Source organism: Ischnura elegans, chromosome 7, assembly GCF_921293095.1.
Source record: "Ischnura elegans chromosome 7, ioIscEleg1.1, whole genome shotgun sequence".
NCBI lineage: Eukaryota > Metazoa > Arthropoda > Insecta > Odonata > Coenagrionidae > Ischnura > Ischnura elegans.
The window spans coordinates 28,240,145-28,266,129 of NC_060252.1; the positions used below are offsets into that span (position 1 = coordinate 28,240,145).

A 25,985-nucleotide genomic window follows, 5' to 3' on the forward strand; every position below is an offset into this window, starting at 1 on the left:
GGATCGCCGTAAAGAAACTTTCTTGGCGGTTGGTAACTCGGCTTCTTAGATATTTTTAAGAAAGATTACCAGATTGATACGCTTTTTTGATGATCTTTAGCAGATTAGGCAAATACATATAGCCTCTAGCACTAGCATAGATAAGGTTGGCAAACGCCAAAAGAGAGATACGTTCTCAATGGTAACGAGAAAACCATGATCATTGCTTTTGCTTAAAAAGACAGTCATAGAGCTCATGCTCAAAGAGTTCTTTGAAAATAAATGAAAAATACTGTCGTATTAACTGCATGATGCAGTTAAGCAACTCGACGGTGTTTTACAGAAAAATGGCATACGCCAAGATCACGGTAATTTTATTTGCCAAGCTCACAAAAATAGCGACTGATTTCCGAAAAATTAATGTATATTTGATGCGTAATTCACGAAATACCACGTAATATGAATTCAAAAACAACAGATATTTTATGAATGACAGATAACGATTAACTTGCATCGTGATCAAATTCAAATGAATGAGATGCAAAAAGCAGTTAATTCAAAGTTAAGTTTCAAATGAAAACTGATTTCATCTGCAATTTTCCGTATCCATATTTTATATCTCAATAGGGAATAAAACCCAAATTGAGATGCTGGATATCTCAGAGGTCCTTAACCCAAAATGGTCTCGGCTCGACCCCGATGTGAGCGTACTCGCTCTCAATGCATGTGAACTTCATAATATAAATTCCTCCGTCGCAAACTCGGCAGGTTGGGAACAAGGGGACTGGCAGGAGTAGGTCCAGTTCCATCCCACACTAGGCTGATTTCTGTTGCCACTTCGGTCGCATTTTAATCGGTTTTCGAAAATATCCGCAGCGCGATGATGAATGCAATGCGATCCACTTTTGCTCTAATATTTTGCATTTTAGTTTTTGTTATCACGAGGAATAGCATTAAAAAGTTATCAATTTGATATATCACATCACCATGTATATAAACTTCGGTTTTAAACCCCCAACTATGCCTGATTTTCCAGTGAAACTCGGATCCCTTCCGGATCACACTCGTAAACATATTTGAATGCGTGATGAGTGACAGCACATTTAGAGGCTGACTTGAGGATCCTTTTCTGTAATATCCTCGGTCGGGAACAACCACAGCAAGACCTATGGCAATGAGCATTCTTAACAGGCACATAAATTTTACCGAATGAAGAAGCAAGATAAGAGAGCGGCAGTTACGCAATACATTTGGAAACCAAAGAGTCTTCCAATTACCTTTTAGGCGTGCCATGTGTCGTCTCAGTTTCCGTCGAGAGTCAAGGCGAAGGCGACCACCTAAGGAACGGACGGATCGCATGCCTGAAACATTTGAATGCCGGAACTGAAGCGGACGAAGCACGAGGCTGACGGATTGTTTAGATCTCCTCTGAAATTAGAAAGCATGGGATGCCAGGGGGGAAGGACGAGAAAACAAAATTATTAAAAAAGAACCAATAAAAACATAGAGAATAATTTAAAATAATAATAATGATAATAATAATTAATATAAAATAATTTATACACGAAACATTCAGAACTTATAAACGTAATACCATTAAATGTGATGAAAATTAAAATAATTAATAAGATAAAGAGTAAATTAGGTCGCCTACCATAAGATATAAAAATGAAAACTCCACACACATATCACAAATGTTATTGAAACTTTGATACTCTGACATTCATGATCCTCCAAAATTCAAGTATTTGTACTAGTAGTCGTATATTGCTATGTTTATTTTCCCCTACATAACTGCTGATTATTCCCATGTTAAAGCTATAGATATGGATACAAACAGCGACCTCACCAAAAATGACAATGTAAGCGTGAAAAAGCGGAAATACTACTGAGTGAAAAAATGGCCATAGACTATACATGAAGTTGCAGTGACGACAGAGTAATGGAACTAAAAAGGGAAATTGCGGTGTTGCAAACACACCTACGACAATATAAAATAACATAATTTTTTTAGTTTCAGTAATATTATTTGAAAATCTTCAAATTAAATATCTAAGTTAAAATTGGAAGACATTGCAAGAAAAATATTTCAAAAAATACTGCAAAAATGGTAAAAGAAAATATAAGTGAACAGCCTAATAAATTATGGCGACCAAAAAATATATATACAACCAAGAGAGACACCAAAAAATAACCATTAAAAAATAAACAGTGGATACCCATGTGGAAAAGGAAATTCCTCGGCCAACTGGTGTTGGGGGAAAATAACTGAGAGATTTTGATAAAACGATAGCAGCGATGACCGGAAGGAGTACCATCAAACATAACCGACAGAGGTGTACACAGACATAAAATGAAGTTTCTGAAGCACTTGTTGCACGCCAAGTCAACTTCCCTTGGTAAAAGTGAAAAAAACAGCAAAATTTGATGCAGTCAAATGATTATCCAATTTCTCTTCATCACAACCTAAGACTAAATGCCTATTTCGATAAAAAAGAACTTAGTATTTAAAATCAATAGTAACCTCGATCAATAGCAATGGTGGCGTAGGGGAAATACGTCACATCAAACATTTAAATATGTAACACAAATTCAAATGTTTTAACACAACTTAAAATCTCACCACTATTTCACTCGCGAAGCAAATAGAAAAAAGTACTAGCGATTGAATGACGGTGACCGAGTCTCATTAAATATAAAATCTCTAGAATGGGATTATACACCAAAAAAAATTATCCCAAAAAACATAGACGAAAATCCACCGCAACGTTAACAGGTATCCTCCGACAGTATAAGGGAAATACCCGAGAATGAATTATTGGAATGAATTAAGTTTAAATCATTATCAAATGCAAATAATGGGGGTCTGCTAACACAATGAAACAAGACAATTATCTATTTACTTATCTATTTTTCTTGTTCAAGTATACCGGAACTAGCCACGGTGATAACTTTTACGGAGTCACCCGCAATGCACAAATTGTGCGAAAAATCCACAGAGGAAAAATCATTCGCCTTGACCGGGATGCGACTTCATCCCGGTCAAGGCGAATGGTTTTTCCTCTGCGGATTTTTCGCACATCTATTTTTCTTTTTATTCAAAGATCGAAACAGAAAAATTACCATCGAAACTGAAAAATTGTAGGCAGAGAATCAAAGGCAAAGAGGGATAAGGAAATTCATTTTTGACCCCTTCACTGGCGAAAAATAGAATGAATAACTATTTAAGAAAAATATAATACTAGAGAACGAGTATAATAGTGAACAAGTAAATAAAAATATCAACACACTTGCAGAAATTTCTCTCGGTTTAATATTTTCTTACATGAAGCAGAGGATATAGTAGAATTGAATACGGACGCAAATTAGATTTCGGAATTAACATGAATTTTCCTTTCTGTGCGACAGAACCAATACCTTTTCTCTTCCATTAGCTATGAATGGAATGGCCGTTTATCGCGCTTAAGATTCAATCCCCCAAGTCCGAGCTTCGGATAGAGGACGACCAAGCTTGAAGAGATGGAATTGTTAGCAAGAGTACTCCGGATACCTATCTCGATCAATACGCCACCGTGTTTAATCTTACGCACGAAGCTCAGCACAAGGTCTCATGCTTTCCTCCGTTAAATTAAAATGCTCCCACGTCTGACGCACCAACGATATGCAAGTTTTACCTTACACCCTCAAGATTCCGACATACTCAGCACTTTCAGGTGTCCTGATACTTAATAAAACGAGCAACCTCTCAAATAACTTATTTTCCTAACTTTCTCTTTAAAACCATCCATCACAAACAGCGGTTACGAATCACATTCAGGTACACGATAAATTATAAGGTACAGGGAGGAGGAGATATATTATTCTATATATCAGGAGAAATATATTCATCACACGTACGAAATTAGGGATCCATTAAGGGAAATTTTATAGAGTTAAAAAAATACCTACTCTCTTTGCTTGGAACTGAACCGAGGTTGAAGTAAACAAAGTTTTTTTTCACGTTCTTTCCGAGCCATATGAAAAAAAAGTTTTTTTCTTCACACGCCTTTCGTTTTTTTCGTGTTGCCCATCCATATTTATATTACTTCGAAAAAAAAAACATGCTCTATAGCTTAGTTAAATATGCGCAAAGATAAACTGATTCCGTGCAATGACGTAAGTTAAGACTTCTAAAACAAAACCAGAGTATATCATACCTATTGACTTGCTCGTCGGAAACTTCCCTTTTAATTTGGCCGATTTTCGAAACTGGAAATTGGTCTCTAATAAAATTTCAGTCCTTTCCATTTTGGCGTAAGAGAAATGTTCGATGGTACAGACACAAGGGTTGGAAGTTTATTGATGAGCCACGGAAACTAAAGCAGCCTCAGCTTTGTTCATAGAAATTACCTTTAATATCTCACCGCTAGCACTATCAGTTTACGGGACAACTTCAAAGTTACTCTCAAGTTTTCCTGCGAGAAGCCCCTTTTAACTTCCCTCGCAGATTATTAAGCAATTTTCCACCCTAGGAAACGGCTGATTGGAGAAGTCGGAAACCTTCCTTCTCATCCCAGCTCAGGCGGAAACTACTCCAAGGGAATAAAAATTTTCAGGCATCGTAGAAGAACCGAAGTGAAGGGGAAGAGACAATAAAGCAAGGCATAAGATCATTAATTTAATTAATGGACAAGTGGAACTGGCGGATGGTACCAAAGACATACTTTTTTTTAAGTATTATAGAAAAGCCACATTTATATATGAGGTCACTTACATCAAATAATTAAAAAAAGAGGTTTGATTACCTCAAAATTGAAATGAAAAGGGATTTACTACCGAACTACTGCAACAATATACAGGAACGTATCTATAGAAAAAAGGCAACAAGTCCAATAATTTTTCTTTCCATTAGAGCGAAATATAACTTAAATATTCTTAATATTAATGGCAAAAAAAAACTATTTAAAAAATTAAATTTTAATAAAGACCGTGACCGTAAAATTTAATATTTCCCAAGCATAACACAAAGAAAGCGAAAAAAATTCAATGACACAGAATGTGGTTCCGTTGTGAATCCAACCATTCATGGGAATGGTTGAATGACAACTACTTGCCTTCATACGTTCCATTATAGTGGAAAAAAAGCAACAGAGGCAGAGACTGGCCTTTTTATAGCACTGCTTGGGTTTGGAGGAGAAATAACCGTTGTATGTTTGAAGTGGAAGAGCTAAATTATGTGACGTGACCTCAGGTCATTACGGGAGACGAAGGGCGCAGCTACGAACGAGGAGCGACAGGTGAATCACTGAAGGAGGGATGCAAAACGGTGAACAGTTATACATCGTAAAACAGATCGCGAAGTTACCGACTCGTTTATATTAAAGAGCACTCGAGTAAGGAAATGTTGTTTTACATGGGTCCATTTAATGTTTTTGGTACCTGTCATTATATTTAATGTACTTTACCTCTCAAACAAAATCCAACAATAACAACAACATCTATTTCTCGAAATTGGATCGATAACTGCTTATAAAAAGTAAGGTAAAAACGAACTGCGCAAAAACATTGAAATTTGTGAAGGATAAAATGATGCACGAGTTTTAAATCCTAGCAAACACATCATAATTCTCAAAGTCACAAAGAATAAGGTTTGAGGAAAATTATGTCTAATCCATGCTATGATCTTGGTTACAAGAAAATCCAACGTGTCTTAGTCTTAAACTCAATTTTTTCGCTGGTATTTTTATGGGACACAATAAATGTTAACTTGATGCTGGTTGATATCCGCGCCAGCCCAATCGCCTATTTATTCTAAATTTTCTAAAGAAAGGATACAATAATTAGTGGCGAGTATGAGTAGCAACAGCAATGGTAGCAATTTTCATAAGTCAAAGAAGTAAATAACAACGCTTTAGTTCGTTAAACGAGGCCATGTACCGTCTTCAGTTTCGTAATGAATACAGTTTTTATTGACTTCAGAAAGACGAGCGCAAACGCACCAGTAGCAGACGAAGCAGCAGATTTCTTTCAATTGAATTGAAATTAAGTAAAATACAATACTCGGACACATAACACCCTCTAAACTGGTATAATTTGCTGTCTTTTTGTCCTCCTCCTCAACATTCATTTTTCTTATCTCCTTCACCTTATTCCAGACAAATACCCATTCAAATCCTAATTACACGAAAACAACTAAATGTTTTCTTCCCACTCTCACAGAAAAGGGTGGACAACTACACCAAACAAACAGGGGAAACTTAAGGACAGCTAAACGGTATTTTTAGTGATTGCTGTAGTGATTAAGAAAACATAAATCTATGAGGACCAGTTTTCAAGATTTAGCAGGACACGTTTTGCATGTTCAAGCATATATAAACGTGAAAGAGCACCGATAGAAACCTACGGCCACCAAAAACGAATTGCCTTTAATCCGAAGCAAGTGCAATTTCAGTTAGTTCTTGCGCCAGAGTATGAGGACCTAACCGCCTGCCTCCTCTTACCACTTATTTAGAGGGGAATCAAGAGACGTAGTGGAGAGCTTCTTGATGTAGCGTCGAGGAAAACTGAAAGCCAACTCTGAAGATTCGTAGGGGCATTTCAAGATGGGGAGAGGGAAAACGATAGCTAAATTCCCAACACTGTTCCCAACTCTCTTGGCACGTACACACTTGACGGGACCCTCAAAAAGTAAATTCTCACTCAGAATAACATGATTTCTATGGGCACCTCGAAATAATTATTAAAGACTTCTCAAGAATTAAATTGAGATATCCAAAGTAAAATGTGCTTTATGAAGTACAAATAATCCTATACAAAATATAAGCATTCAACCTAGGACAAGGTGGTACCACATCTATGAAAAAATCTATCATGTGAATAAATTCTTTGAGCATAAATTAATACGGTATAGAGTTAACAATAAAAAGAGAAAAGGCAAATGCATTATTCATTTTTATCATAGTGTAAAAACATTCAGTAAAAAGTTAATCCATTACACGTAAGACAAGATAGTGACAATTTTTTACTGCCTTCAATTTTGTTCCTTCAGCAATCACAAACGCCGGAGACAGAAGTCAAAAGTGCTTTCACTCACTCACTCCAGTGACCACTCAAATCCAAGTCGATTTTTGGCGTCGCCAACAAATTGTCTCCTGATTCCTCCGTCCTCCGCCATGTCAACCTCACCCCCAAAAATGCTACAAATAAGATTAATTCATCGATTTTTCACGGGGGTAAGTATTTGAGGATTTATAAATATTATCACATAAACATGAATACTAAGCCCTCCCTTCCAGCTGATACAGGCTACGGGGGGGAATTTGAACGACCGAACTCAACTTAGCATTTATAAGATATCGGTAACATTTCCCAACATGGGCAAAGCCGGCCACACTATCATTTTAGAACGCAAAGCTTTGGATAACTGACGCCACCCGATTGATCTTATAAGCGTTTTTTTTTGCTAATTGAGGCGAAGTGCAGTATACGGCCTCATTGGAAAATAAGAAAATTAATAACTGTAATTTGAAAACATTATTTCCGGCTCAAAGCGAATTCCAATTTTCCCATTCACATTTTGCCGCAAAGATGCATATACTATTTAGCATGTTTGACGTCACGGGGTGAAATAAAATTCATGGAATATTTTAGCAGAAAACAACGAGTGTTGATACTACCCACCACCATTTGAGGGAATGAATTAGGAGAAGATTCAGCCACGTAACTAGGGAAGGGGCAAATGTAGGTCAAAATCATTACAAGTTGCTGCGCGCACGACCGAATTTGAAATTCAGCGAGAACTCCCAATTCAGCGATAATTTTGATTTTTCAAAGTGCTTCGATTCGTCCGCCGGATGCGAGAAATATGGACGAAGTAAAACGCGCGTGCCTAATGGCCACTCCAAATGATAAATTTGTGTGGAACTCGGTATTCAGGGCAGCCAACTGCGTCCGGTGGCGAGACATGAAAGAAGTTTAACGATGCGGTCACTTTTAACACTTCAATATAGAAATATTCTTAAAAATTGACCGCATCACTTCATGGGAAATATATATGTCACAGCAAAAAAACCTGAGTGATCCCCTGAAATTACTAAGTATACAGTGTCACAAAAACATCTTCTCTAAAAGGTTTACAAATTTTAATTAGAACGAACACTGAATTAATAAATTACAATAACGCAATCCAATGAAATTAAGATATACCACACACCAATTTAACTGAAAACAATGCAAGTCTAACATTGTATCCAATATGACTAACTTGTCATAAAACTATGAAACGATATAAAACACTAGGTGTTGTATATTCTCAAAAATTACACCGTCAAAACAAAATTTGCCGATGAAAAAATATTATTCCTCGTAACATTATTATTTTCTCCATGGAAAAATACAAGAAAGAGAATCGACACAACAATTCAATTAATAAATTGCAGAATTTCAGTGGTTCATGTGCAAAAATATTATTCCCCTGTAGTCCTAGTAACATAATTATTCTCTCCATGGAGAAATACAAGAAAGAGAATCGACACACCAATTCAATTAATAAATTGTAGAATTTCAGTGGTTTCATTTTTAACTTTTCGACTTTAAAGCGACCGACTATTTTCTCATATGATAGGACAAACATTTAAGATTTTAATATGCATGTGATACCTAAGACATTCCAATGAACAGCTCAAAAAATTTATTTTATTTAAATTCTACAAATACATTAATAACGCATACGTAACAAAACGAGGAAGTATATGAGAAGACCAGGATCTATGAAGTACCGTACGTCAGATAAAAACCCGGTGGATAAGCCTTGTCATCAGGCATCGCAATTACGTGAGGAATATCATGGAGGGAAAAACTAAAGGTAAAGTCCCCCGAGGAAGACAAAGAGACAAGTATCTGTGGCAAATAATAAAAACGCAAAGTAAAAGAACAATAGAGACTGGAAGGAGCTAGGTTAGATACAGCAGAGGAATTTAGTAAACCAATCTTAGGGTTGTAATACTATGAGGATGGGGCTTTAGCAACAACAATTTTTTCCGTAAGTGTCTCGAATGGTACGGAGGGCTGTAGTAAACAAATTTTAGGTTATCAATACTATTACGATGATGCTTTATTAATTATAATTTTATCCATATTTGTCTCGAATGGTAAGTAGTAGTTTCTACACCAAGGAGAAGACTGACTTCAAAACTTTCCCCAAATCCGTGATAAATGCAAAACTCCTGACGAGCCCAAAACTGACCCGAAGTCCGTACCAAAAGACAGGGTTCATGACTCTTCACCCACTAATCCCGCACAATCACGTCCAGCAACCTCATTAAAAATGTGCGTAGGTTCCGGGCGAGCGATACCGGATCGACTGCAATTACACCGTGCGGACTGAGAGAGACTTCGTACCATAAAACCACTTCCAGGAGGAGAAGATAGCAATTACCGGGATAAAGTTGGTCCGCGGACGACGCTGGAGTAGGCTCTTTTGTACTCGGGACACGCGGTGGAGGGGGTTTGGAGAATCCACCGAGTAGAATACTCCATTAGCGAGGGAGGAGGCTAATCGGTCGAGAGAGGGGGGTCAGGGTGCTCGTAGAATGGGATAAAGTAGAGAGAGGGGGGAGGGGGAGGGTATGGGAAGACAATTGTCTCTGGCGGAGGGGGAGGAGGGGAATGAGAGAGGCGAAAGCCATGAGTGAGGGGGGACGGGGATCGATATAAGAGTGACGTCAGCGGGTAACGAACAAAGATACCCGGCCGAACGCTAAACCGCTTTTCTTTTGTTTTATTTTATTCTGCGAGCCGTGCTCCACACACGTGCGCTCGCGAGATGCCCTGGGAAACGCACGAAAATGTTAGTGCAGGCAATGGGATTATAAACCAGGTGCCTTCACTTTTCCCGGATGACCTCATGATATACTCCTCTTATCTCAATACTCTTGCAAAAATGAAAACTTGGAAGTTCATGATAGGAAACTCCTTAACTTCGTCGATGAAACATTAAGGAAAAGAGGGGAATAGACTCATGAGTTTGCTCCAAGCGAGACTTCTAAACTTGGCAAAAATATATGCCCAAGTAAGGCTATATTTTTTTAAATCGTCGAACGAATCGTGAGACATAAGATTAAAATAAGATTTACTGCACACACATGGGTTTACAATATTTGTCCATCGCTCGAAGTTGTATGAGAAACCAAGCAATAATTAATAATTTCAAAGAAAAAAACTAAGAAAGTTAGATTGATGAGTCTCTAATATGTGGCAGTAATCTATAAGTTTTTCACTTTTAAGTCCACAGTGATTTTTATCAACAAATAATAATATAATTTGGACATGGTAAGTGTAATAAACACGTAACAATCCTAAAATCGATTCGACACAACTCTCTACTCAATTATCCTATGAGCTAATCTTTTAAATCTACATATTTCTTCTCTTTCATATCCTTCTTTGCATGCTTTTATTGCCAACAGATAAAATAGCTTGGAGCGGAGGCTTTCGCAGGGATAGTCATTGATATCGTCAACTTGCGGGTACAGCTGCGTATTGCGCGTTGTCATGCAAGCTTTCGCGCCGCAATGAATGCCTGATGATGCGGCCTGCAATGGCCGCGAAAGCTTGCATGACAACGCGCAATACGCAGCCGCACATGAAAGCCGTGGACATCAACACATAAAATTTACTAAAATATGAAATAGCTTAGCACCGAAATGGCATTACAATTTGAATTATTCTCAGCGAAGCAACTTTTTGCCACTGTCCTCATGAAACTAATACAATATACTGGAAAAAGAAATACTAGTATTTATTGCAAGAATTGTTTTGTATTGAACACGCTGCACTTAATCCAATAAGTCTCTTTTAGCGCCGCCTTCGTTTCGTTGTTAAATAAGTCGATAGGACGCATGAATCCACCAGTCTTCTTTCGTGACGTACTACAAGTTTAAAAATTTCAACAATATTCAACGTCTAAGTTAAAAATGCAATAACGCTAAAAACTGAGGAAGTACAGGGATAAAAATTTCAAACTTGAGAAGTGAGCAAATGTTGCTTGACTTTATACTATCTTTCAATTTATTACGAAGAGAGAGCAAAGGTAAAATTTTGGCAAAATTAACATTAAAATATGCTATCCTCGTCTGTATATCACCCTATATATCCATCCTATATATCACCTCATTTGTATCTTACATTTTCGTATTCATTGAAAAATGAAACCACTAAATTTCAAAGTAGACATTCTCCCGGATATTCCCCTGTTTATTCAGTGGAGAATTAAGAGCTATCAATTTCCCTTGTCGCTTGGTTACACAAAATATCTATCCATGGTAGCATAAGTTGCGAACATGTGATGCATTACGAATGAAGACCGGCCTAGCGGAGGTGATTCATCCTCTTAGCTCTCCCGCGTCCCATGCTAAGAATACGTAAAAAATCCACTTTCGAGACAGTCGCGGTGCTCAAAAAGACGTTTTTCCCCGACGTCAAAACTCTTTAGCCCAACATATTTTTCGTCTCTTTTTTTCACCTCTCCAGAGTGGGTAAAACAGGGTTTAGAGACACAGTTTGGTTTTAATTATCGCGGGATGCTTCAATGTTGCCATCTCTCTTCCTTACAAAGAACTTTTACAAAATTTTGTACGAATTTCCTCGAGAGAACAGACTGTACAAGAATTTTATTTTGAGTCTAATGCGCCATATAAATTTACTACGAAGTGAGAGCAAAGGTAAAATTTTGGCATAATTAACATTAAAATATGCTATCCAACTGACCTCATTTGTATCTTTCATTTCCGTGTTCAATGAAAAATGAAACCACCGAATTCAAAGTAGACATTCTCCCGGATATTCTCCAGTTTATTCAGTGGAGAATTAAGAGCTATCCATTTCCCTTGTCGCCTGGTTACACAAAATATTTATCCATAAATGCATCATTTCCCATTTTTCATTTGAACTGCCATCCACATACCTTTAATTATTCAAAACTCCGCCTTGAATAAGACCATTTTTTTCACACAATTAGCATAAAATCTATTAGAAATCTAGTACACGCTATCGTGGCGCACATATCATAATGCATGATTGAAAAACACCATTAAATACTATTCATTTAGCTGTTTCGTGGAACGCAATTTGCAACAAACATGGAGAAATCTTACGTCTCAAATGAAAATCTTCGAGTGTTGGACTACATAAGTTATGAATCTAAAACCAAATGCCCATATGTTGTTTTTATTTTGAGTGTTACACCATGAAAATGTCATTGAATAAGACGAAATATTGGTAAACACTCAAGCACTCAAAAAAGTGAACAAATCTAAAAAAATCGAAATACTTTTATGATAGGCGAAGAATAAATAAGTATTTTAAATGGTTTTTAAATTCAGTGAATATAAGGATTAAAACTTAAATAAACCATAGCAGAGCATTAAAATTTCCGGTGTGGGAGTTAAAAAGACTAGAAGTAAAAAGGAACATATTTCCACTAAAGAGGAAAATCGGATGGATTCCATGATGGATTTCCTACATGATATAATCCATCAGTCTACCCACACATCAAACTTTCCTGGGCAATTGAAATGCTGGATTACAAATAACCGACTACAGGTAGATACAAATTATTCTCTTAACGAGCTCACGTGTTTACAGGACAAGAGAATGTGTCAAAAGAAGCGAGCCTCATGGTGAGCCGAAGAATTATACCCCCTCCACGAGGATCAATCTCCAAATGCACTACATTTGTTCGATATTGTCTCCGTTCTGCTTCAGAGGTGGAAGACATCAAATTGTGTCAAGAGACGTCGAGGATCCCATCGGACATCGCTTCATTAAAGTGCGATAGACTTGTTTCCATCCCCATATTATTGCGCTGCCGGAAAAAAATAAAGCCATTTTTAAAGCCGTCTACGCCACAACGAATCAATTTCATGTCTTGCCTCACGCCGAAAAAGATAGAAGGCCATCAAATCATGAGACTATCGAAAATGGACCATAAGCGGATCGATACCTTATGCTATTTCCGTACCCAACCTGACACGCCTATTTCCCCGACAACGCAGTCGGAACTGACTGTAATTGAGAAGAGCGGTTGGGGAAATAGATTTTATGGACAGTTACAAAAAATTCAAAGATTTGCATAGCTTTAAGCGGATATCTTACAACGAGAGATGAAAATAAATAGCCATTGGAACATTGAAATACACCTAAAGCAAAAATTATAAAAATAAGAACAATGATCACGTTCAAAATTTTCAAGTTTTTGAGACGGTAAGAATTACGACCATCCGTTCCATTTAAACGCCATGAAAATTAGAAGTGAGAAAATATTTTCCCTGCTGTCAACGGCAAAAGGATTTTGGAGCTGAATTTTTAACATAAAAAACATCAATAAAAACGGAATATCTTGCGACACCAAATTATGAGTAACTAAGATCAAGCTTGACCATTATTATTGCCAAGCATTTGAAAGACTCGAACCGCAACCAGATAATTTCTGATATACATGATAGGATACACTATCACGCAGATAATTTCCATTACAGTAGCCTCAGTTTACTGTAAATTATGCCTTCAATCATTGCTTGGTGAGAAAAAAATACAAGAGACTCATGATACCTAATCTATCAATAGGGATACTATTTTTTCTCAATTTTGTTTGTCCAAGTCTCCATTTATTTTATTGGAATTCGTAACCATTTAGTGACCTCAATATTACTATATGACTTTAGCGATGACCCGCGTCAATATTTTAAAATAGTCATTAATGCTGACGAACATGGACCGCGAAAGTTTCTGTAATTTAATGAAACACGTGGAGAAATAAACTTGCTATAGTAAATCAAAAGATAATTCATATTGCTATGCCGATGTACTATACAGCTAATGAATTTAACTACCAGGGCGTAAATAAAATTATTTTCACGTAATTCAAATGGCGTTCAAAAAATATAAAAAAAGATTCCCTATTAAATAACGTCCACTGAGCGAGAATGTCATATGTAAATATCTGAAAAGTAGATTTCAATAATTATGAGACCAGTTTTAATTATTATTTCGATTTAAAGCAAAGCTCCTTTTATTTGGCATGAGTAGCAAAATCAGCAGAAAAATACTAGAAGGCAATACACTCTATGAATGATGCTGATTAGTAACAAATATAGTCAATTTTTTAGATTGTTTAAGATGGAGGCCATTATAATATTTAATAAATACTAGTTTCCCAACAATTCCAAGATTTAAAAAAATCCAATTGTAAAACAAAGTTCTGGCTATGCTAAAAACGCACCAAAATTCTATTTACGAATTGCGAAATAAAAGATTAAAATAATTTTTATGCATACTAATGAATTTAATAAATAAGTTCATTATTTTAGGTAAAATATTGAGAAGGATTTCATCTATAAACATAAATAAAAAACTAATGTAAAATAATTAGTGTTCCATACGGGAAAGACTCCATAATTTTTTTCCTGAGTCCGAGGAAATTTTGTTACCGACTAAGTAAATTCAATTTTATTGCAAACATAGCATTTAGGACGTATGTGCCCCGAGAATAGCGATGATGAATATCCAGAAATAACACTGACGCAATCGCAACTCATTGACAGTTGATACGACGTGGTTCTACCCTTCGAAGACATGACTGAGTAGAAAACGCGATTCGCCGTTATACAGGATTACCAGCACTGGAGAGAGAATTTAGAGGAGTCAGTAACTTCATTTAAACCCCGACGCGATGGATAAAAAAGTGGCAGGAAAAATAAGCGAGTCTGTTCGACGAATCTCCCACATCACGGAGCATAACGAGCGTGATTCCCTGGAAAGTGTATACAATCTCTCCTCCCCGCTTCACCGCTGCCCCCGCTACCTCCCTCGCATCACTCAAATGGATCCAAAAGGTTAAAGGTGATTCCAGCGCGTCAACGCTGTTCCACGGACGGACCGGAGAGGGGTGAAAAGGGAGGATTATATTGATGAAAAGGGAGGGAGAATTAGGACTGAGGGTTTGGACGACCAGCAGCTGTGGGGGGAGAGGAGGGCTAAAAAAAAAACCCACCATGAATGAAGCATGAAGATGGAGACACGAAGAGAACTAGGGAGTTAGGATTTTTATCGATAGCGAAAATCATAGGCATTAATAACGTTGGTTCGACAAGCGAAGTAAATGTCACTTTTGTAAACATATCTAAATTTGAATATAATTTTCGCGGGTTTGCGACAGGGTAAGAAAATATAAGGCAGCCGACATTTATTTTCAGTAGCCTTGAGAATATGCAACGAGATGGAACCAGAAACGTCGACTGCCTTGGATTTTCTTATCCGCGCGCAAACCGGAGAGAAGTATAATCATCCTATTCGCCAGAAAGTGTTAAGTCATAAATTTCTAAATGTGCTCTATTAACTGCACCCCATAGGCTGGCGGCCGCAAAAATGGATACCCGCGCAATATCTTACATAAATTGCATTAGAATATCCGAATTTTTGTCCCATTCTTAATTAATATTGCAATAATTATTAGAATATTTTAGTCGATTTAATGCCGCTATGGGCAGCTCTAATTCCTGAGAAAAAATGTTAAAAATATAACAATTACATTTAACAATTCCCGAGTACCGTCATTTTCATTTTAACCTCGGTAGTAGTGGTTTATGATAGCAAGTCATTCACTTAATAACGAGAGCGAAAAATTTGAACATGTCAAATTACATAACAATATAAATCAGACACTAGTTTGGACTACAGAGGTGAAAGGGGATTTGAAAATCGCGGAGGGCCCGGATGGAGTGCAAGAAGCGCGGGGGTAAGCGAAGGATGAGAGTGTAAGCAATATTCATTCAAGTTCTTCCTCACATATATCACTTTCGATAGCTTAAAAGGGAAAGTGACAAATGGAAAATAGGATACAGATGCAAAAGGCGAAGGGAAGAAGTGGAAACAAGACCGGGAGGATCAGCAAGGTGAGCAAAGAAACATCGCCGGCGGAAAAGACGAAGAAAGGAAGGAAAGTATATTTTTGGATTTTACGAGCCCAGAGCATAATGATTTCCGAGAACTGCCTTCAAGTTGGACAACGATGACAGAAACCTGCTAAGATACGCTGATCTACAGAATCTCCATAAAAAATATACTGACACGATAGAATAAACTGGGACGCTTCGATTAAAAAAAAATAGTAGGCCAGGAGATAAAAAATTACGATGTGTATCTATATCATGTTGATGAGTGCTTACATAATACAATATAATTAAAAAATAACATCCAGTGTTAAATTGGTGTGGAGTAGGATGCAACAAGCAGATAAAAAGAATACATGGACGAGTATCGATCATAAAAAGACAGATGCGCTTTCCATTTTGAAAATTGATGCATGGGACCCTACATTGAATGATTAAAAACCTAAACATTAATCCAGAAATTTCGGAAAGACAAGGATATGGCAGTTAACACAATTATTCATTGATGCGACTGGTTTATATACGAAGTATCATCAGGAACTTCTTATGGATATCATTTGCATTTATATAGTAAGAGTCATTAGTCAGTTCCCATCATTAAATAATAGTGGAACCTGCGACTGCCTAACCTTTTTGAACTACCACGAAGGAGTTCCATCACGTTTCATCTGAAACTATTGTATTATTCAATGACAAAATCGAGGTGTAATAAATAACTAGAGGACATACTGAACTAACAGGCCTACAGTTGCACTTTGCCATAATTATTTTAATGCGTTTCGGCTCACAGAGATTTTATCTGGTACAAGCTTCTTAAGTTTTATTTCAACGTGTCGAGCTTCTATCATATCACGTTAAATTCAGTTGAATTTAACTAGAGAACAGTTTTGTCGATTTATGTTTTATGTTCCGGTTCTCATTCAAAAGTTTCAATTCCATTAAATAATTTTAAAAAGTAATTAATGATTTTTGCTAGGCAATTATGAAAATCGCCAATAATCCAAGTTATCTCACAGGTGACAGGATCCATAACGTCACTCAACAATGTAATGTATATTCTGCTCAAAAAGCTTTAGGTTGTAGGAAAATTATTTCGGTACCGATTCTCTTCGGCTTCGATTCCGATCCCGGTCCTAAGCCCAAGACACATTGAAACCACGAAAACTATTCGCAAGATTCATTCTGGTTCTCGTTCTCATTATAAAGGTAATTTATTTAACTCGATAATGGCTTTTTAATGTGGAAACTATGGCCATTATTGAAGTTCTAAAATAGAATGTGCACAGCGAATATTCATTTCCCAAGTTAAAAAGGTAAAACTGATGTGGAGATCTGTTTTGGACACCCAAGAACAAATGTACCCCTAAAAGCACTCGCGTGTTAAATGCTTCATAAAGATTGGCAGTAGAAATTAGTTCAAACATCGGCATCTAAAAGACTAAAAGGAAGTAACCACAGGAAAAAAAATGATGGATGGGGAAAAACACCCTTCCCTCAAAACGGAAAATGGAGCGCGAGAATACTGGGAAATGCACTAATAAGCAAATAAATAGGGAATAGCCCTTGAAGATAAAGTGAGGAGAATAAGGAAGCGAGAACCAACACGCATGGAGGAAAAGTGGCATCGGAGAGATGAGGATTAATAAAACCCACGGCACCATTTCACAGGAAACTAAAACCCTTTTATTCCACGCGAACGCGCCTGGGTCACAGGGTTCGCGGACGACATAACAGTATTAATGCAATAAATTACTGCCTCTACGGGCGAGAAGGCATTGTATTATGTATTTCGGATACTTTTCCCAGGGATGCACCCACTCATCATCATAGCTCGTTTCATTTCCATGCAAAGCCTCCGCCACGCCTGTGAGATAATCATTTTAGCGGTCGGTAACTCAACTAGTGCTAGGAAAACGCCGCTTGTCTCCCAGGGGAACTACTAAGTGAAGAGGCGAGGAACTGCCATCGCGCTGCATGAGCCATTACTCCACATAGAATTTAAAGTCTCCGTGGAACCATCAAGACTAAAAAAACATAGTCGAGGGCTTCTTAGCAGTAGTAGCGCCTAGATCTTTCAGAGCTAGCGGCGGAAAACTTAATTCCTATTCTAATTACATACTCTCCCATTCAAGTAGTCCATGGTAAAAAAACTAAACCTAAAAATGCAATAGATGAAAAGAGAGGAAAAAAGCACTGAAAATGGTACAACCAGCAGCTGATAAATGACCATAGACTAGGTCAAAAAACGAGAATCTCAAGACGGCGAGTCTAGTAACTTCTTACCTTGAGAAATAATTTGACTAAAAGTTGGTGTGTGCTTAAATTCTGCAACGTCTTTGGCAGCTTTTTGGAACGACAAAAATCATATCTACGTTACAAACAAATACAAAACTCAAGGCCGCACCGTGGGTGGTGAGGGGTTTAAATACCCTCCCCGCCCCCCGAAATTTTGGAAAGATTGTATATCCCCTCTCCAAGCGCTACCCCGAAATACCTCCCGAAAAATTATTCCGGTTAGGGGCTCGATTTGACTTTAACAAGCAAACCAAAAAGATACGCATATAAGGTTAGGATAAAATTAATAAGTTACTATTAGGTCAAGTAATATGTCCATTCAAGCCAAGGAATAAGCAAATTAATGAAATTAAGAATTGTAATAAGTTCTGGGATACGCAAAAGTCCGCAATGGCAGTTTTCACATCGATTGGATCATTACCATTAGTTATTACCAGTAAAGGGAGTCTAACTTCCCATTATATTGATGTTTTGGGCCGTTTCATAGAGCTGATATCGACACGAACAAATACTTGAAATTGACAGCGAAGCGATCGATCAAGAGGCACCGACATTTTGTGCTTTCATTCTACTCTTCGTGAAATTCAGACTGAAAAGGTAAGAGGAGAGTGCTTGATGGATCAAATGGAAGGGTTAAAAATTAAAGAAAAATATTAACAAACAGGAAGACGGATAAGTCTAGTGACACCTTGTCGCGCAAAGAAAGCCTCTGAAAATGGGGTTCGGGAGGCTTCACCATCCTACCTCACTGATTTTCTTTCACTATTTTTAGCAAATGCTATCTGGTATTCCATCGGCTGACGGGTCATCAAGCGATAAAAAAGGCAAAAAAATCATTCAATTTAACAGAAATCTTCCCATCAATAAGCACTTGCGAACCCAGAACGGCTTAAAATTTAAGGTCAAACCGTAAAGATGAAGTCAAAAGATTAATTTTGCAAAAACAAAGCATCAAATTAAAAAACATTTCTCCTATGAAATTACTACGAAAATATTTTTCAATTATTTACCAGCTCGAAATATTCTCTCACTGGAAATATTAGAGATGTTTTTCTAGATACATTTTTAGCAATGAGAACACACTATCAAATTCGTGATTGTGACTCTTATACCTTGATTTGGAGCATGTTTCTTGACTTATTCCTTGGCTTGAATGGACATATTACTAGACTTACAGCCGGAAGGAGTTGAATGAACACATTTTATATATGGTCACGAGAGAAATCAAATCTCTGCTTAAATATAGGTTTACATTCCGTTGAGATGAGAGATAATGAAGAGCAGGCGATGGAATTATGATTTATTTCCTAAATTTATTCAGATTATAAACGAATTCAAAATCCTTGCCGGGATGATTCTATTATATGAGAGATCAATAATGATATTCAAGAAGTAGAGCAGCCATAAAACCCATCAAAAACGATAAAGAAAGAGATGCAAGAGATCTATACTTGAGAAAAAATCGCAAGCCCACAAAAAAATATATTTCTAAAGCCGAGGGAGAGAGGTGGAAAGCAATTTTCGATTAGATCAGAAGGTTAAAGAAATTGACGCAGTGAAAAGAAAACAAGGAAAACTGAATAATGAATAACGTAAATACGCATGTGCCCTGGAAGGCAGGGCAACGTGTTTAACATAATGAAAGAACTTATCTAATTCCACACTTCATTGTTTCTACCGACCCAGGTTTCGGCACATAATGACATGTTCAAGGCAAAAACGGCATAATGCGCCAGAGAGGAATTTTATATGAGATCAAAAGATTACAGAAATGGACGCAGTGAAAAGAAAACAAAGGTAGAAATTAAGAAGAGTGGAAAAAGACAAGTATTTTCACTACGTTAATTATCAAATATTTCCACAGAATTACGCCGGAAACTATGTTTTAAGGGAAGTCGATTTAAGGTTCCTTTCCTAGCTCAGGCGAGGTATTTCATTTACATGAAAAAAATTTCTTTTATTAAAAATTTTCGGTTGGTTATTCGGTTTCAATCACTTATTTCCCCGTCTTTATTTATTATTTTCCAAAACCTTTACATTCGAACAAAGATACCACTTTTTTCTCAAAGTCTTGAAAACATTATTCACAGAACAACAATTTTCAAGGATTTTTTTTCCCAGTGATATCTCTCTCTCAAAATAGCCCATGTGATTTTAACAGACTAACATTAAACTTTAAGTTTTGAAGCATCATTTTGTCTACATCGATTGCAATCAAGTTTGAACAAAATCTATGTACTTTTACAATGAATTAGGTCGATGTGTTTCACAGTGCTGCGTTATATTTCTCTGACATTATTCATACTCGCAGGGCGGACATAGATACATAATTTAGCGAGGAGGTAAGGAAAAATTGCATAACCGCTGGAAAGAAGCATTATGAAACGAAACAGAGAACTCTGCAAAATAATCATGATAGTAACTTGTACAATTCCACAAATCTTGAAATAAATCGTGCATCAAGTTTCGCACCTTTGCTAGTCACCACAGAGTGAAGCCGCATTCACCAGAACATACAATTATACCAAAAACAATATGTGTGTGTCGTATTATGAGAACTTATCCATGCTACACCCATAGAAGTATTATTTTACCAAAAGGTTGCTAACACCATGAAGAAAACCACTCAGTGAGACACTTGATATCAATTCAGAGGGCATCAAGGTCGAAGTGAAACAATGAAAAGCCTTTCTCATGGCTGTGAGGGAGAGGATGTGTTTGTTGAAGGCTGAGAGAGGACATTAGGGTTGGGAGGTAGTGGAAGGAGGGACGGAAGAGAAGGGAGGGGTTGGTCAATGGAAACAAGAGAAGGACGCTAAAAACCGCTCTTTTTAAGAGGGCTTGTTCGCAAAACGAAGTCCATTTCATTTTCGAGAAAGTTAACACGTATGCTCTTCCACAATAGTACTTAATCGAATGAAGGCCAAAGAAATAGGCTGTCCCATCTAAATGTTCCGTAAAATGCATTTGAAAAACCGAAATTTTATTCAAGTTCCTTAGGCAACACTTGTTTAGGCATGCGAAGAATGTTGATTAATTCTAAAATATATCTATCGTTACGACAAAAAAATAATACTCTGTCATAAAATATAGGACTGCAATGAAGATATGACGCAGGCTCGTACTCGGACTACGTGTTGAGTTGTAGGGAAATGAATATTGTTATTGAAGAAAAATAATCAGGTCAAAATGGCTATAGGGTAATTCCACATACTGAAAAACTTGTTTACTTAAAAATATAAGGAATTTATTACAGACAATCTCTTAGAATTCCTTCCCACCCTCGATGGAGTTTGCTTATTTTAACGAAACTTTGCAACGACACTCTAGTAAAGAACTTGTTTAGAAAAGCTCAGTCACAGAACTACCACCTTTAAGAACCGATTTCTCCCCTTTTCCTCATTTTCTTTAGCCCAAGTCTCTTTCTATCGCCAGTCTCCTTCCCTCCTGCGGCATCTCCGATTCCAGGGCCCTTTCCTCGACGAAGGCCCACTTCATAAAAGAAAACTTTCGCTCCGAGATGAACCGGAACGGTAAAAGGACCGACAAACGCGGCTATCGAAAGATGAATAAATGACCCTTTTCATTTCTCCCGCCCCTCCTTCTTCGCCTCCTCGAACACACAAAGGAGTCAAATGGCCGGGAAACATTCTCGCATAGTTTCCGAGCACGAGCAAATGCTTACCCTCTCTCGCTCCTTGAAAATAAAACAAATGATAAGAGGGACAGGATGTTTCCCACGTGAAGTTACCGAGAATAAATGCAAGCGTCAACATTGACCCGTCGTATTTACATCATAGCATTCGAGGATAAATCCGTGATAAATTATAAACAAAAAATGGTGATTTCCATTAAAATTTATTATTCAACACAAATCTACGACCTGTGATTTCGATATCCGACGTCATTTTAAAGGAAAATGAAATGGAGACTGGAAAACGTGGTCGGTAGCGGAGTTCTATATTACAGTCTAAATTTTTATGGAAACTACCATTTATAGATTATATTTTCCGATGGATATATCGCATTTTCAACAAGTCCGGCCAGAAAAGATTTCATACATTCGAGGATAAATTCGGTTACTTTAGCAGCTTAGAGAACTGAGTCGGAAAAGATTCCCAAGTAAATTGGAAGCGGAAAAAACACAATTTTTCGTTAACGCGGTAGCACAACGTGTAAAATGCATATAGAATTTATAAAAAAACCTCCATGGAATCCATGACCGGGTTATGTATTAAGAGAGGAAAAAACAAGATTTTTTTCAAACATAAATGATATATGATTTCCACGAAGTCAGTACCTTGAAAATTTCAAATACCGAGAATAATCTACAACTAATTCAAAATTCAAGCCTTATGTAGACTAAATATAATATGATATATGAAGTGAAACACTTTGCACTTTCCACATAAAAAATTTATTACACTAGAGTCGACATGTTTCGCAGTGCAGCGAAACATGTCGACTCTAGTGTAATAAATTTTTTATGTGGAAAGTGCAAAGTGTTTCACTTCATATCTCATAATGGATCTCCACAAAGTATTGCCTCATCCATCCAATTCATAAATATAATATTTTAGGAATAAAAAATTAGTTGCTGATATCTAGAAGACATCATTCTTTCACTTCCCATGTGATCGGTAATTTTCATCTTGTTTGCAACTCTATCACTAATTTACTAAGGGAGAAAATTAACAGCATTCACTCATATGGTGGAGTTAGCTACAAAACTTTCGACTCACATCGGTTTAAAATATACTTCTCCATTGATAAAATATTCAGAGGCATTAACAGATAATCTCTAAGGCCGACGTAATCATTCCGAGTACATGCACCTCGATATTGCAGTCACGCAAAGAATACCAAGCATTTTATTTCGTTAACCCTGCTTTTTAAGGAATAAAAAATTCACTATGACATAATCCATTTAATCCTAGCACAAAGTCGCATAAAACAGAACATTATCGCTAAACCTGGACCCGTGAATTTTCACTTAGCCCGCAATTGAGTGCCCCGAGAGTTCCCAATTCAGGCCACTTTTAATCTGCATGGCTTTGGAAGCGAACAATGGATTCAATTTTAAAGCGGACAAGCGTACGCTACAGCCGCTGTGCAACCGATAAGGGGAGAGAAGGATGAAGCAAAAAAGGGGTCATGACTTCAACCAGAAGAGAAATCAGAGTCATTTTTACGATCGCATTTTAATAAGCAACATCGCGTCATCAAACACTGAAGTTTTTCTCATTAAAACGGCGTATTTCGTACCAATATATCTATTCGCAGCATATTTTTACAGATTTCGGAAGTCATGATCACCAAATTATCCTATTAGGGATGACGTTACACACATTTATGGGCCAAGATATGTGAGGCAAGAATAGCATGCTGTAATGTCCTTCCCCCAAATTCTTGGTAGCTGGACTCCGCTCTAGACAGCTTAATTTTGCACAAAAATTATGGTGCTTGAGGCAGACGCGACCTCTAGCTACCAACGGTCATACTTTATAAGTAGCAAAACTCTTCAGCAGCATAGGATATTTACGGGATTTTGGCAACTAGCTCTGTAACACCCGGCTCTGTAACACCCGGCTGCCATGAGTTTGAAAACCAGTAGATTATCTCTGTACAAGAAAAACGCCTGATCAAACCTACATGAAAAACATTAAAAGATATACACCTTGAACAAAAATCCTCAAAATCAGTGGGGACCCAGGGAATGGAACAGGCTCCCCTTCCCGGAGTGAGTGGAACCACACGATAGAGGATTACAATTAGTCTGGTGTGAGCACTACCCCAACCTACACAAACCAACCTTATATTCTTCGGGTTGAGTCACCAAGTGAGTGATCTTAGATAAATTTCACGCACAAACAAGACGCATTAAAATAAAAAAGGGCTAGAAAATGAAAAGCATGATTTATGAATGTATATGTGGATGTAGAGGGAGATATAGGCATACACATGCATATAGAGAGAGAAAAAGGGTATAGAAGAGCGAGAGGGAGCTTACGAGAGGTAGGGAAAGGTTATGGGGAGCCGGGAGAGGACAGGGAGTGCGATCAATAGTGCCGCCTGGAGGCTTGCAACACGCAACACGGCCCCGTGTCTTTCGGTAGGCTAACCACCCGGAGTAGCATCATCTTCAACGCTGGGGGTAGGCCTGGGCGATATTAAAAATACAGTATCGTGATACGATAATAATATTCAATAAGGACAACCGTGATTACAATTACTAATATCGAGACGATAACATTCCTGTTATGAAGACTGATAAAAATACCACGATAAAATATCATGATATATCACGCGATAAAAAATCGCCAACCGATAAAATATCACGATGTATCGCTAAATAGCCGATGATCGGGTAATTATTGCATAATATATCAGAGTACTTTATCGTAATATTTTTCTCGCACGAGATATTTTGATTGACTGTATTTGTATCTCTAATGCAGCAAAAAATTTATAGGAACAAAATAATTTTATCATTTATGTTATCGGTGGATATAACACGATTTTTATCCAACAACCATACATCACTATTGTTCAAAACTCAATATCAGATTCCCGATACATTTTAACATCGCGATATTTTCCGATATTTTGACACAGGCCAACACGGAGAAGCATCGGCTTACACGCTGAGGGAGAGCAAATGGGCCTGTGAGATAGGAAGGATCGTAGGTCATAGGGTACGACCGTACGTTGACTTTTGGTCCGGAAGACAAATACGTACTCTTAAAACCGCTTCAACGACCGAATTTCCAGCCGACAGATCTCTTACCCATACAGAGAAAACAGTACGTATACACTAAGAATCTTGTACGCGGACATTTCGGGCGACCCTCGCAAGAAACATCGCAAAAGCAAATAAGAAAAATAGCCGCTTTTGGGGACGATTTGATGCGTTTTCTTTGTCTAAAATTTTTACGATCCCTCTACCATTGAAATGTAAACGCCGTATCTCTAAAGTAGGTCATCACGACCAAGATTATCATTGCAGCCGTAAACCATAAAACTTAACGTCACTACAGTCGGAAGGGAATGAAAAAAGCCGGGCGGCGGTCTGTTGACGATTGAACTGCCTTCTCATTTTTCTCTAAAGTCTTGACGACGCCAGCCCCCATTAATGCTGTTTCTATTTTGTAGAAAGCACTTTCAGAATTCATAAAATTAAAAAAAAACAAAAACACTTAAAATAACAGGAAATTACTAACGAACAAAGGTATTAGACAAAGACATAATACCTAAGCCATAATAAGAGACTAATAATAAAACGGCAAAGAGAAATGAAATTAGACGATAGAATCCTACGACTGGCCATATAATTACGTGAGTATTACGCGGGATAATTTACAATGCGAGACATCTATCAAAACGTCCACAATTTAATTTAACTTAAAAAAAAAAAGTTAATTTTGAATATGTCAGAGAGTGGTTTTGGGGTACAGCTCCAAAATGTTATGCCCCATTCTCGCTTTTTATTTTAATCGTGAGCTCTGAGTAAAGAGCTATCAAGACTAAAAAAGATTGAAAGTTTGTGGTACGTAATAAGGCGCAGTTTACGCTATTTCCTTAACAAAATATTATAATTTTTACTTTGACCTTTAGTAACCACGGAAACTTAGAAATCAATAATTAGAGTAACAGTCGTTTTTCAAAAATATAATTCATACCCTAACTTAAGCAATGAAATTTACAATTCAAATACTTATTTTATAGCATACGTCAGAATAAAACATTCGGCGAAACAAGGACCTACAAAAAATAAATGACGGGGCA

At 37.3% G+C, this 25,985-nt stretch overlaps 1 protein-coding gene across 3 annotated transcripts in view; it reads right to left on the minus strand.

Moving 5' to 3' along the window:
- The window catches only part of LOC124162736 (probable phospholipid-transporting ATPase IA), a 262,810-nt gene that overhangs the window by 162,561 nt on the left and 74,264 nt on the right, over nucleotides 1–25,985 (minus strand). For 2 of the 3 annotated variants that reach the window (XM_046539361.1, XM_046539356.1), the window contains exon 2: nucleotides 1,257–1,407. The exons of the other annotated variant lie outside the window; for it this stretch is intronic. In XM_046539361.1, coding sequence (XP_046395317.1) covers nucleotides 1,257–1,338 — 82 coding nt within the window. In that variant the 5' untranslated portion in view covers nucleotides 1,339–1,407. The remainder of the gene's footprint in view (nucleotides 1–1,256; nucleotides 1,408–25,985) is intronic. 3 annotated transcript variants of the gene reach the window in all.